The 13492-nt window shown below is 53.7% G+C and overlaps 1 protein-coding gene across 3 annotated transcripts in view; it reads left to right on the plus strand.

Annotated features, from left to right (window-relative positions):
* The window catches only part of ANKRD11 (ankyrin repeat domain containing 11), a 128732-nt gene that overhangs the window by 87655 nt on the left and 27585 nt on the right, over positions 1-13492 (plus strand). For all 3 annotated transcript variants that reach the window (XM_084214997.1, XM_084214998.1, XM_084214999.1), the window contains exon 3: positions 8797-8941. In XM_084214997.1, the coding sequence (XP_084071123.1) occupies positions 8855-8941 (87 nt within the window). In that variant the 5' untranslated portion in view covers positions 8797-8854. The remainder of the gene's footprint in view (positions 1-8796; positions 8942-13492) is intronic.

Consider the following 13492-nt stretch of genomic DNA (forward strand, 5'->3'; position numbering starts at 1 on the left):
AATCAGGAAATCCACTGTGGGTATCAGTGTGTCAGGGCTCAGGGAGCCATGGCTTTTGGAGTGGTCCAGAAAAGGTGGTGATGGTTCTTCTGCTGGGAGGGAGCACCAGCAGCTGAGGACAAGGGGAGCCAGCTCCGAGTGAGCCCAGAAATGTGCACAGGAGCCCTTCCAGGCCCCCACTCTGCTTCCCTGCCCTTCCCTCCTGCCTGCCCGGAGCTGTGAATCTGGCTGGAGCCCGTTGCTGGCCGACCCTGGCGCTGTGCCGAGCTGATCTCTGGTGCGTGCTGTGCTTGGAAGAAGGGCTTCCCTGCCGAGTGCTGCCCTGGCACAGGGCTGGAATTTCTCATGGCCCAGGCTTTTCCTCATCTCCCCAGGTGCCTTCCATGCTTACAGAATTCCGGTTTAATGTGAGATATGAATCAGTCTTTTCACAGAACCATGGAACGGTTTGGATGGGAAGGGACCTTAAAGCTCCTCTCATCCCACCCCCTGCCATGGTCAGGGACATCTTCTACTAGGCCAGGTTGCTCCAAGCCCATTTCAACCTGGCCTTCTGTCCATGCCTATTCAGTTGTTACCCTGTCATTTAAAAGCTGACAGTAACATGACAAACAAATCCCAGTGCTGCTGCAAAGTGTTTTGTACCTGGACCAAATGTGAGTCTGGAATCTGGAAGCCACGGGCCTCATTGAGAAAGAAGAAACAGGAAAACAAAACTCCTGGGTTTGCAGACCCCAAATAAGAGGAAATCACTGGAGTTCTGTGCTGGGTTTTCCCCAAAGCCTGATGCCTTCAGGGCCCCTGTGTGAGATTTTTTCTGTCTGGACCTTGTTCCTGAATCCAACAAAAATATTTCTGAGGTTCCCACACTGGGAGGAAGCATGAGGATGCTGAGACAGAAAGAAGGGTCTTGGGAAGAATTGTGCAAGAATGGGAGAATGAGGAATGTTTTGCTGCCATTACCATGGATTTTCCTGCTCACAGCTGGGAGAAGATGTTACTTGGCTGTTGCGACATCACGGACTGAAACCAAATATAAACGCATCCATCCCAAAACTTTTGTCCAAATCCCCCAAGGCTCAAGCAGGGATTTCACTGGGGGGGTAGCTGGTGTTGCAAAGCCCTCAGCTGAGGGTCTCTCGACTTGAAGGACCCAGTTGGGTCATGGCACCTTTTGCAAAATATTTTTGGGTTTTTTTTATGTAATGAATGTGTTTGGTTGTGATCTCCTCTCAGGTTTAAGAGCTTAAGTCATGTGGTTTATTTGTAGTTAAGGCTGTTTCTTGTCCTAGATGTGGACACACTGATATCAAAAACTGGGCAGGACAGGAGTGAGTCTCAGTGGGGTTTACCTGGGGGCTGTGTGTCCATTAAATGTGTGTGTGTCCATGTGCACATGTATGTGCAGAGATGGACACTGGGAATATACAGTATTTACAGAATTCAGGCAGTCCGGGCTCCCAGGGCCGGGTCTCTGTTCAGCTCTGTTATGTCAGAGCCAATTCTGAGTATCCAGGGGTGAACAAGGCACAGAATTGTCGGTGGTAAGGCCACAGGATGGTGACACCTGTGCTTGTTTAAACAAAAATGAGCCCAAACACATCCTTGGTCCTGCTCCCTTGCCCAGCCCTCCTGTTGTGCAGCTGAGCAGCAGATGGGACTCGCTGGAGCCACCACCAGCTTTCCATAGGAGCAGTGCTGGTCCTGCAGCCTGCCCTTGGGACAGTGCCCTGGTGCCAGCAGTGGGTGGATGGACCATGCACGGGGGGAGCGTGGGGGATGCTCAGCCTGGCCGAGGAGGGAGCAGAGCGAGCCAGCAGCCCCTGCCAGCCCCGGTGCCACTGCGGCGTGGGTGACACAGGTCACTGCCAGGGCACCGACAGCCACTGCTGCTTCATCTGCCCCCCTTTGGTCCGTGATGGTCAGGAATTGTCTGTGCTCACTTGTTTCTCTGTCTTAAAAATCGGGTCTGGCTCATTTCTGGGGCTTGGCTGGTGCTCCTGAACCCCTTGAGCTGCGCTTGGAAGCCGCAGCTGCGGCTCTGTGCCAGGCACAGGGGGCAGAGCCCAGCTCCCCAAACTGTCCTGGGAATGGAGCTGATTCTGCAGATCTGTGGTGGTCAAATTTTGCCAGGATAAAGCAGCCCTGGGGCGATCCCTGTCTTTCCCAGCCGGTGGGACCTTCAAGATCTGACTCGCGTCCTGGTGAGCAGCAGTGAAGGTTTCGTCCTCCTTGGACATCTCAGCTCAGCAGCATCACGTTTCTCCCTTGTTCCCTTTATGCTGGGTAGTTTGTGCTGCGTTTTTCCTCCCCTGTGCAGCAGCAGTGGGAATAGTCATGTGGAGTTGGTCACTGTTTTAAGGAGGTTGATGTGCAGAAACTCTGGTAGTGACTGTGTTGGCAGACGTGGTTACAGCTCTTCCCTGGCTGAAGCCTGATGGGTGTCCAGCAGAAGCTGGGAGGAGATGGGAGAAGCTCAGTCCTCCCTCTCTGAGAGGTTTTGATCTGGGCTGGTGATCCAGAACATCCCAGAGAGGACAACAGTGTCATAATCAGCTTTCCCAGCCTGGCTAGCAGTGGTGAGGCAGGGCTGTGTGCTGCTCCAGCCTTCCTGTAGCACTCGGGCTGCTCCAGAGGTTTCCACATCACAGCTAATCCTGCTCCCAGACCACAGCCCCAAGCACTGACTCAAAGCACAGTTTTGTAACTTGGCCAGGGCCCAGATCATCGGCAGCATCCCGAAATGGAGCAATACCAGAGGCAGCTGTGGACGGATAATTGAGGGAAGGGTTTGTGGGAAAAATTGCTCCTGGAGAAGCCACACAGGCGAGTGGCTGCTTGTGGGTGCAGGGCACTGTCAGAGCTCTTCTAGTTTGGATTTAGTGTCTCCTGAGAATGGTCCCAGCTGGAAGATTCTGAATCACAGTGTGGTTGAGCAGAAATTTCCAAATATAATCCTGTTAAATAGCAACACTTGGTGCAGTAGAAATATGTTGAGTTGTCAGAATTTGAGACCACTGATCTCTTGCTGGTGCAGGAGACACTGGGAGGTCACAGGTGTGAGGTTGTGGCTTGAATTGAACCCCTTAGCCAGGATGGGCTCGTGTGGTGGAGCCATACTGGAGAACCATGAAGGAGCTGGATGTTCATGGTGCCCAGCAAGGTCATGAGCATCATCTTCATGGTCATACTTGGAGACCTGGGTGCACATCTTTGTGCAGCCTCAGCTGCTCCACTGTGTTGTTTCCTGCAGGTCCTGAGGAACTCTGGGAAGGGGCATCTGTCCCACAAAAGATTGAAATACTAACAGCTGCTGTAATTCAGTAATACTATTTAATTCAGTTTTTGAATTAAATAACTTAGGCTTCAGGGTCATTATATTTTGTTACAGTGAGGGTGGTGAGGCCCTGGCACAGGTAGCCCAGAGCAGCCGTGGCTGCTCCTGGAAGCGTCCAAGGCCAGGGTTTGGAGCACCCTGATGTACAGAAGGTGTCCCTGCCCATGGCAGGGAATGAGATGGGCTTTAAGGTCCCTTCTGTCCCAGTCTGGCATTCTGCGGTTCCAGCTTAGTAAGTTTACTTGGCTGGTGTGTGTTTGAGAGAGCAGCAAGCCTTGCCCAAGCCAGTCGTTGCAGGATATCATGAGGTCATGATATATGATAAGGAATAAATGTTTTTGGAAAGGTGGAAGAAAGGACAGTTACTTGGGACCAGGCAGTGACTGAGAACAGGAAAGGAGAAGCTGAGCAAAGAGGCGAAGATGTGTCATCTCTGAGAACTCCTGAAAAGGAGTGACATTCCCTTCCAAAAGCCAGGAGCAAACAGGTAGCAGGTCCCCAGGGTAAGGAAGGATGTGGGGTTGAAGGTGAGGACACGATGGAGCTGTGAGCCCAGCTGTGACACCAGGTGACAGTGCTGCCCCACCAACTGCGGGCTCTCCATCCTGCTTGGTTTGAGTTCTGGCTCTAGGAATTAGCACCTCACACTGCTCTATCTCAGTAATGGCTAATCTCTGTGATTACCCATTGTCAGGTGCTGGGGAAACCACCTGTGTTTGCTGTGCAGGTTTGCAGGGCTCCTGCTGCTCCAGCCATGTGTACTCACCGTGGAAAGCCGTGGACTTTGCTCTTCCGGAGCCGAGCTGGAGCACAAAGAACAATTGTTCCTTGTTCCACAAACTGCACTCCTTCTGGTGCTCACAGGCAGTTCTAGGGACTAACTGTGGCTCGTGTTGGCCAGACAGGTGCAGGATCACCTGGTGCAGGGCAGGTGCTGGGGATGCATTGGTGGAGCAGCCCGAGCACACAGCGGGGCTGGGCTGAAGCTGGGACAGTGGTGGTTTTGAGAACCTGTGGCTGCCTCACCCCTGGAAGTGTTGGGCAGGGATTGGAGCAACCTGCTCTAGTGGAAGGTGTCCCTGCCCATTGCAAGGGGTGGAATGGGATGAGATTTGAGGTCACTTCCAACCCAAGCCATTCTGGGACTCAGTGGTTCTGTGTGTTGAAAGACTTCAGCTCTTGGTTTTTGGCCTTTGCTTTCCAGAGCTGGGGGACAAGTGTCAAATTGTGGGTGTGAGTTATTAATCTAAGGCAATTTTCAAAGATTTAAGACAGCATCCTTAAAAGGAGACTAAAGTATTAAAATTTTCATTTTTCACAGGCTAGTTCTTATTCCAACCTTTTCAGACCAAACAAATGTGTTGGATCTGTGCAAATAATGTCTGGGGCTCTAATTGCATCGGGGGGTTTGCATGGGCAGGAGCCTCCAGCCAGCTCCCTCCTATTCTGGCATTTAAAGAAGGCTCCACAATCTTTTTTACTCCAAGCTGGCGGGGTACAGGCAGGCTGCAGTGCACAGATCGTGGGCATGAGCTCATTTGTTGTGGCTTCAGATTGAATGGCAGGAGTTTGGCTGCTCTGCGGGAGGGCAGGGAAGGAGGGCTGGGTCCAGGAAAGGCTGTCAATCCCCTTGGAGACACATCTGGATTGTTCTTTATTCTTTCCTGTGAGGGTGGGGAGAAGCTGCCCCATCCCTGGAATTGTCGAAGGCCAGGCTGGAAGGGGCTTGGAGCAGCCTGGTGCAGTGGAAGGTGTCCCTGCCCATGGCACAGATAGGGATGTTGGGGTGTTGATGTCTGGTTCCATGAAGCAGGAGGGGTAGGGATGGGGTGTTTAAATGTCCGTAGGGTTGGTTAATGAGGAGCTGCTCTCCTGTTGAGCCCAGAGTTGGAGTTGTCTGGCAGGGCTGGAGTCTGTCTGGGGGCTGTGTCCTTGTTCTTTGTCCCTGTCCCAGTTTGCCCGTCGCCTTCACTGGGAGCCTGTCCTGGCTAATGGGTGCCACTGCTCCCACACTGCCTCCTGGCTGCCCACATGTCCTGGGGTTGAAGCCAGCAGTGCTTTCATCCTCCTCCTCTTCCTCCTCCCTCCAAGGGGCAGATGACTCCCCCTTCCCTTCCATCCCTTTCGGGACCGTGGCCTTTTGAGGTCCTTCACAGACATATTTGGTCTTAGTGTGTGGCTTGGTGTGCCCTGGGCAAAATAAAAACCATTTTCAACTGTTTCCTTGGCCCAGTGAGGGGACAGGGGAGGATCGTGGGTGGGTGTGCCTGGGGCTGGCTCTGCAGAGCCCTGCCATTCCCAGCCAGCCTCATTCCACATGGCTCCAGCCCTGCTCCTGGTTGTGTTCCAGAGAGTCCTGTTCCTCCATCCTCTGGGAGGCTGCTCTGGGTGCTGTGGGGGCTCTGACCCCCACCCAGGCCAGGGTGGACCAGAGGGCCCCCAGTGCAGAGCAGGGTGACTGGGCTGGGTGTCAGCCCTGCTCTTCCAGCTGTCTCCCAGCTGGCAGTACTCCATGGGCTGGGACCACCACAGCCTTCCCTGCTGGATCCAGCCACCCTGACGCAGCAGGAGCTGCCCTACCCGGGCCAGTCCATCCCAGGGCGGGCTCCCCCTCTCCATTCACCGCTTTCCCAGGGGGTTTTTTGGGATCCAGCCTCTCCACGCAGGGTCTGCCGTGGCCGGGCTGGTGTGCACCGGGCTGGCCACGCACGCAGCCGGGGCTGGCCCCTGGCCAGGGGTAAACAGCTCCTTTGTTTTCCTGCAGAAGTACGAGGGATTATATTCTGTTGAGCTCACTCGGTCTCCCACTTGGTTTTGTGCAGCCACATGTGATCGGCTCCTGCGAGGGGCTGAGTTAATTGTTTGTGAAATAGGAAGGGTGCTGGTGTCTCCTGTAGGGAGGTGAGCTTGAGAGGGGCATCGTGGAAAGGGGGTGGCTCGTCAAGCTCCTAAATTAGGAGGGATTGAAGCCAAATTGTCGTTCTGCAGCCCTAGATTTGCCACTCTGCAAGTGCTGTCTCGAGCTGGGGAAGGCTCTCCCAGCCAGGAATCTGTGCCTCCCCTCTGACTCTTATTAAACGTGCTTAAAAATGAAACGAACTTATTAAACGTGCTTAAAAATGAAAGGAAGGCTGCGTCGTTGTCGGTAATTGTTGTGCAAATGTGATACTCCCTGCAAGCTGTGGAACAGGCCAGGGCTGTGTTTACCCGGAGAGGCAGCCGGCTTTCCAAGTGTAATGAGTCAGCTCCGCGAACAGAAGGGGCGCAGAATTAATCTGGCATCCGTCTGGCCTTTTCTCAGTTAAACAGGTTTTGGAAGCTCCACGTGAATAGGTGCCTACCCTGGTACAAGCAGCCACAAAGACTTGGGAGTGGGCACGATTTTTTTGGGAATACATTGGCAGCATGTGGATCCTGGGGTGCTTTGAGCAGTGACGTGAGGCTGGGGTTTGGGAGCAGAGCGTGGCCAGGTCCCACCGTCAGCAGAGGTGAAGCTGCTTGGGTTTAATATCCATTACAAGGAGTAAATAAATTTCCCTTGCCCAGCACTTTTCTGAATTTCCACCTCTTAGATTTGCAGTGAATATTGAAGGGAATATTGTCCTCTGCTCCTGCCTCCTCCCAGGCACATGCTCCTGTGTCTGTACCTTAATGAGCCTCTGTAAGAGAAACCGAGGGGAAATAATTCTTACATGCTCCCAGCTGGCTGATGATGCCTGGCAGAGGGAGATTCCTGGGGCTGGGAATGGCTGGAGCTGCTCCTGCAGGGACCCAGTGGATGTGCAGCTTGGAGGGAACCCTGTGGGCTCTGCTGGGCTGTCCCAAAGCTCAGCTGTCCCCGTGTCGAGCACGGGGGCACGAGGAGGTGTTTTCTCATTCCCAAAGTTTTGTTCCTAAATACAGGATATGAAATATGGGATAATAACCTTCACACAGCCAGGCAGAGGAGCTGGGCTGGAGAATCAGCTGCCTTGGGAAGCAAAGTCTCCTGCTGGAAACACCAGCACTCTCCGTGCCTGGTGCTTTGGTCTGGGAATTTGTGCTGCTTCAGGGCTGGGCTGGGGCCTCTGAACCACTTTTAAAAACAAAACAAAAAAGACAACCCAAAGTGTCCCAAGGCCTCTGAGGCATAAATGGAACAGAAATTTTGAAGGGATTTCCAGAGAACTTCTAAGTACAAGACTTCTCTCTCTCCTCTCTGAGAATTCCCATCTCCCTGGACAATTCCCTGCAGTTGTAGCTCTGCAGAGCTGCTGCTGTAAGACGTAAACGGTGCAATTTAGAGCTGACAGGTGACAATTATGTTGGGAAAAGTTCCTGTCTGTGCCACTCCATCCTCAGGCCAGGAGCCCAGTTGGGGTTGCTGCGGGTCACTCCTCACAGATATCCCCTTCCACTGATGCTTTCCAGCCTCTGGTCTGGGCAGAGGAGATATTCTTGTTCACCTGAGGGGGCTTTGGCTGCAGCTGGTGTTCTGAGCCCTGCTCCAGCTCGTGCCTCACCGCACTTCACGTGGCAGTTGTCTTCCCAGCCCTGTAGCCAGGCAGCACAGGAGGAGCAGGAGCTTTGTCCTCTCCAGGCTGGCTTTCCCAGGGCAGGGTGAGGAGCTGTGACAAACCAGTCCTGGAACACCGAGCCCTCCACGCTCTCCGCTCCCGCCTCACGATGGCAACACGTTCAGAAAGTGCATCTTTAATGGAGGTTTTGTCATTTGTTTGGTTCTGCAACTGTGTCTGGGAATTCAGTGTGGCACACTGGGGTGCAGGGCTGTCCCAGCCTGGGGTGTGTCCCCATGTTCAGGACACACTGCAGCAGGCTGTGTGTGGGCTTGGGGTGATGCTGTGCCTGAAGAGCAGCAGGGCTGTTGCCCCTTGGTGGGATTTGATCCCTTCTGGGCTATTCCTGGCAGAGGAAACAAGCTGTGTCTGCAGCTTCAGGATCCAGTTTGGAGTTGGCCTCTTCTCCCAGGAAACAAGTGATAGGATGAGAGGAACCAGCCTCAGGCTGTGCCAGGGGAGGTTCAGGTTGGACATCAGGAGGAATTTCTTCATGGAAAGGGTTGTCAGGCATTGGAAGGGTCTGCCTGGGCAGATGGAAGAGTTCTCATGCCTGGAGGTGTCATCCAGGGAAGGCCTGGACATGGCACTGAGTGCTCTGGGTTGGTGACAGGGCTGGGATTGGGCACAGGTTGGACTCAGTGCTCTGGGAGGTCTTTTCCAGGCTCAGTGATTCTGTGTGATTCCACGTGTGACTCCTTGCAGCACCTCTGTTACTCTCTGGGAAGGTGGCAGGAGCCTGCTGCAGCTTTTTTCACATTTGAGGGTGCTCTGCCATCCTGGTGTTGCCACGCAGGGGTTGGGAGGGGGTTTGTCCCCACGGGAAGTGCCTTGTTTTTCCCCCCCCCCCACAATGGAGAGACCCTTTGAGATGTCTGACCCCCCTTTTCCTCTCTCCTGCAGACGGTTGATGATGAGGCGATGGCAGCATAAATGAAGATCAAGTAAGGAAGGCAGAACGATGCCCAAGGGTGGGTGTTCTAAAACACCACAGTCAGAAGATTTCTCTCTCAGCAACGACATGGTGGAGAAACAAACGGGGAAAAAGGTAAGGTGTCTGGGCCCCCTGCCCTGCTTTGGGGTGCTGCTCTTTGAGCCTGGAGCTGTGAAGCCATGGCATTGTTTGACATGGCAGGAGGTTGCCCTGGGCTCTTACCTGGGCATTTACATTGGTGTGCAGGTGCTCTGCCAGCTGATGGGGTTGGGTTTGTTTCCCTATGGCTGCAACCCTTCCTGGGAAGTGCTGTGCTCACCTGGGCCCGAGTCAGCTGAGCAGCAGGGGCTGCTTTGGAAGATTCTCTTTTGCAAGTTCTGGGTGTTTTTAGGGGTTTCTGCACTCAGCTGTGGAGACCTGAGTTGTGTGGTGATGGTGCAAGTGTGTGCTGGGTGAGGGAGGAGCTTCTCCTCCTCTGGGTGGAAATCCAGGTCCTTGTCAGCACAGCTGCTCTGGCTTTCCCCAGCAGCATGGCTGGACCAGGCTCAGCCTGGGAGCTGCTCTGCTGAAATTGCTGCTTCTGAGAGTTTATCTGAGGTGTTGTCTGGTTTTTGGCGTGGCTTAGGTGAAACTACTGAGATGAAACCTGAGTTTAAAGATAAATACCTTCACACTTCTCCTCTTCATCCCGTTTTGCTCCAGGCATGAGCCCAGTCTGCTCTCATTCAGCTTTTTCCCCCGTTCTCAGTATCAGTCATTTCCAGTCAATAGCTGTGCAGAAAACTGTGCAAATGTTACCTTTAAATAAACATGAAAACCTACATCTGCTGAATTCTGCTAAGGAACAAATCTCATCCACTTCCCTTTCATCTCCCTGCTCCAGTTTCTCAGCATTCCCCTGGGAGTTTCTGCCAGGCCTGGGAGCTGAAGCTGAGCATGGTGAGCCCCAGCTCCGTCACTTCCCCTGCAATCCCACCCCAGTGATGGCAGTAACTCCTTGTATGACTGAGCTCATGTTTTTGACAAAATGAGAGAAATACAAAATAACCACCCGGAGAATTCCCAGGTGGGTTTGGTTATGGAGCCACCTTGGAGTGGCCTCTGCCACACTGCTCTCTGTCACTGCAGGTGCAGGTCGGTGCAGGAGTGCTGTGGGGCTTCTAGGAGGGGGCAGATCTGGGATCAGGGATGTTGGAGGGGGAACAGCTGCCTGGCAGCATTGGGAGATGCCAGCCTTTCCCCTGGCAGAGGAGGCAGTGCCCGGCAGTGCGGGATATGTAAATACAGGCTCGCTCTGCGCCGGGTAAGAAGCTTAATGCTGGCGCAGGTGCTTGGGGAGGGAGAGGATCAGTTGGAATATGAATCAGCTCCCATTTTATTCCATCCACTCCCGGCAGCTCAAGGGCTGTGTGTTATTTACAGAGCAGGTTTGTTGAGCGGCGCAGGGCACGCCGGGAAGCAGAGTTATCTCCTGCTGGCTAAATAACTAGGACACAATTCCTGCCTCCCTTCCGAGAGGGGACAGGGCAGGGCTTCTGCTCCTTCAGTTCTGGCTTTTTCACAGGCTCTTGTCTTCCAGGGGCTGAGCTGAGCTCCAGCCTGAGTGGCTTTTGCCCTGTTTCTGGTTAATTCTGAAGCTGAGCTGGAGCAGTGACTCAGGGGAAAAGCACTTCGACCTCCTCCCTGCAGACGCTGTTGTACCTGCCTGTCAGCAAGCGCTGCCTTGCATTTATCTTGCCTTTGTCAACACGTTCAAAGGCCCGAGCTGGGACTTGGCACAGCTTCCCTGCCAGGCTGGAGAGGGAGGGCAGAGCCCGGGTCAGGCACAGGGACCTGCTGTGGGCACGGGGAGAGCGGGGCAAAGTGATGCCAACCAAGTGTTCTCCTCTTAATGGGACCTCGGGATCAATAGTTGATTTAGCATTAAACAGGCTTTACATGCCCGGGCTCTGCAGCTCTGGCAGATGGAGGGGGGTCCTGGTGCTGCAGTGGACTGGGTGCCACAGGGGACAAGGGGGCTGGCCTTGAGCTGAAAAAGAGGAGGTTTAGATGGAATATTGGCAAGGAATTCCTCCCTGTGAGGATGCTGAGGCCTTGGCACGGGTTGCCCAGAGAAGCTGTCGCTGCCCCTGGATCCCTGCAATTGTCCAAGGCCAGGCTGGATGGGGTTTGGAGGACCCTGGGCTAGTGGAGGGTGTCCCTGCCCATGCCAGGGGATGGAACCAGATGAGTTCTGAGGTCCTTTCCCAGCCAGACCATTCCAGGATTCTGTGATCACCAGCTTTTGCACCTGAGTTCCATTCTCCCAGGGGAGCTGCCCTGCTCCCAGGGCTCCTGCTTGGAGGAGAGGCTGTGAGCTGCTGCCTGTCAGCAGCACAGCTCTAGGAGGGAACTCCTGGCTCTCCGCTCCCTGCCCCTCCACAGGAGGGACTTATGGGCTAGTGGGATGCAGCCCTGAGAGTGGGGTGCATTAAAGAGCCTGTCTGAGGGCATGGGAGCTCCGTGCTGTTGCATGAGGAGCTGTTTCTCCCAGGGTTACTGGAGCCCTTATAAGGCTGCACAAGCCTGCCCGGGGCGGGTGCTGGCAGCCCCTGGGCTCCTCCTGCTCCCTTCAGCCTGGAGGCTTTTGTAAAAATCTGCATGCCATATATGAATAATTCTCCTTTCTGGTCTAGATCCACAGATCCCCGTAGCAGGAGGAGATTACTCATGGCTGAGGCAGAGCAGAGCACCACAGCAAGGGTTATATCAGTTGTCAGAAGCATTTCCTGATGGGCCTGGCCTGGCTGCGTGGTTACACTGTGTGCTTAGCACAGCCTTTGCCTCTTTATGGGGAAATGCTCCCTCTTGCACAGTCAAAAGTGCATTTTTGCTGCAGTGAGCACCAAGCAGAACAGCATTTGCCCCGGTTTTTGCTCATAGGAGCTGGCAGAGGTTAAAAAAACCAGGTTTTTCTCTTTCCCCTTCTCCCCTTTTCAGAAAAGGGAACATGGCCCTTGTTTTTTGGTTCCTCGTGAATCTGTTGTGCTGTCAAGGCTTTGCAGACTGGATGAGTGAGGGCTGGGCTCTGTGTCCAGCACAGTCACCCACTGGGGTGTGAGCCCTGCAGGGGTGTCTGGGTGACTGAAGCGATGACATTTCAGTGAAGTTAATCAGCCCGTGCTCATCACTGGGTCATATTTCTTACAAACTTTGGTGCCTGAGGCTCACAGGAACGGGGCTTCAGCTCCAGTCACCTCCATGCTCCACATGTTTTATTGCAGCATTGATAACACACACAAATTCAAACTTTCTGGCATTTTGTGTGTGCTTGTGTTGTACTCTGGCTTTGGGAAGGCTCCGAGGGGCCCAGATTTAGGGAATTGTTTGGTTTCCACCACATCCAGTTGCTTTCTGGGTAAAACTGAGTCCATTCCTTTTTGTGGTACAGGGTGGGAACCTTCTGCCCCCTCTCCCTCCCTTCTGGCAGAGCCAGGACAGACCCACTGGTGCAGGGAAAGTCCCTCTGTGGCAGCATTTGCTTTTTGCAGCGTGGGTTGTTTGCCCACAGCCGGAGTCTGACGTGCAGCATGGCCTGGGGCACCGGCCTTGGAGCCCTCCCGGGCTTCTCCTCCCAGGCTGCCCAGGCTGGTTTTGTTCATTGCTGCCTAATTTTTACTGACATCACAACCTGAAATGCTTGGAGCTCATTTTGGAGAACAAAGGGCTTTGGGGATTTCCATGGCAGGCAGTGCAAGTCTCTGCACAAGCACTGGGCTGCTAGTCAGGCTCTGTCTGAGCAGGGTGACGGGGCTGGAAATACAGATTTCTTTGCATGGCTTTGTAAGTCATAGAATCGTGGGCTGGTTTGGGTTGGAAGGGACCTTAAAGCTCATCTCTAAGGCTGCTCAGAGCCCCATCTAAATGGCTCTGTCTTGCAGAAATCTGCATCAAAAAACCCCACAGGATAGTTTTTGCTCTGAGGACTGGCCTTTGGCCAGTTTGTGTGTCACAGGTGCCCTGAGCAGATTGGTATCAGGGTCTGAGATGCTGATGGGAGAAGCCCTTCCATCCCCACCCTGCAGCATCTCACTCTGGGTGGCTGCTGGGGCCAGTTCCTGGTGGGTTTGTGCTCCGACCGCAGCAGCTGAGAGCAGCTTGTGGTGCATCTTTTCACTTTTGCAAGAGTAGCTCAAGGTGGGTTGTTACTCATACAGTAACTCTCCTGCAAGTGTAATGTGGCAGGAGGGGATTTCTTCTGCACTCACAGCTGCTGACTGCCCTTTGCCAAAGCAGCTTTTATTAACACCTGCAAAGGGGAGCTTGCTGCAGCTGCTGAGCTCTCGACTCTTCCCCGTCCCCAAACTCCTGTCCTGGCCTTGGAGAGCCCCAGCTCTCACACAGGGCTGTTCATACAGGTTTCTTTGCAATGTCAAGGCCAGGCTGGATGGGGCTCTGAGCAGCCTGATCTTGTGAAAAGTGTCCCTGCCCATGGCAAAAAGGGTTGGGATGAGATAAGCTTTGAGGTCTCTTCCAAGCCATACCGTTCCAGGATTTCGTGATTCTAATTTGGATTTGTTCCATTTGTGAAACCTGATTCCCATGAGTCTGAGCTTACTTTAAACATGAGAAGGCCTAAAAATGAAACCAGGTTTTACTCGAGTAAAGGACAACATTCTTCATTAC

The sequence above is a fragment of the Fringilla coelebs genome, assembly GCF_963513975.1.
Source record: "Fringilla coelebs genome assembly, chromosome: 14".
Taxonomy (NCBI): Eukaryota; Metazoa; Chordata; class Aves; order Passeriformes; family Fringillidae; genus Fringilla; species Fringilla coelebs.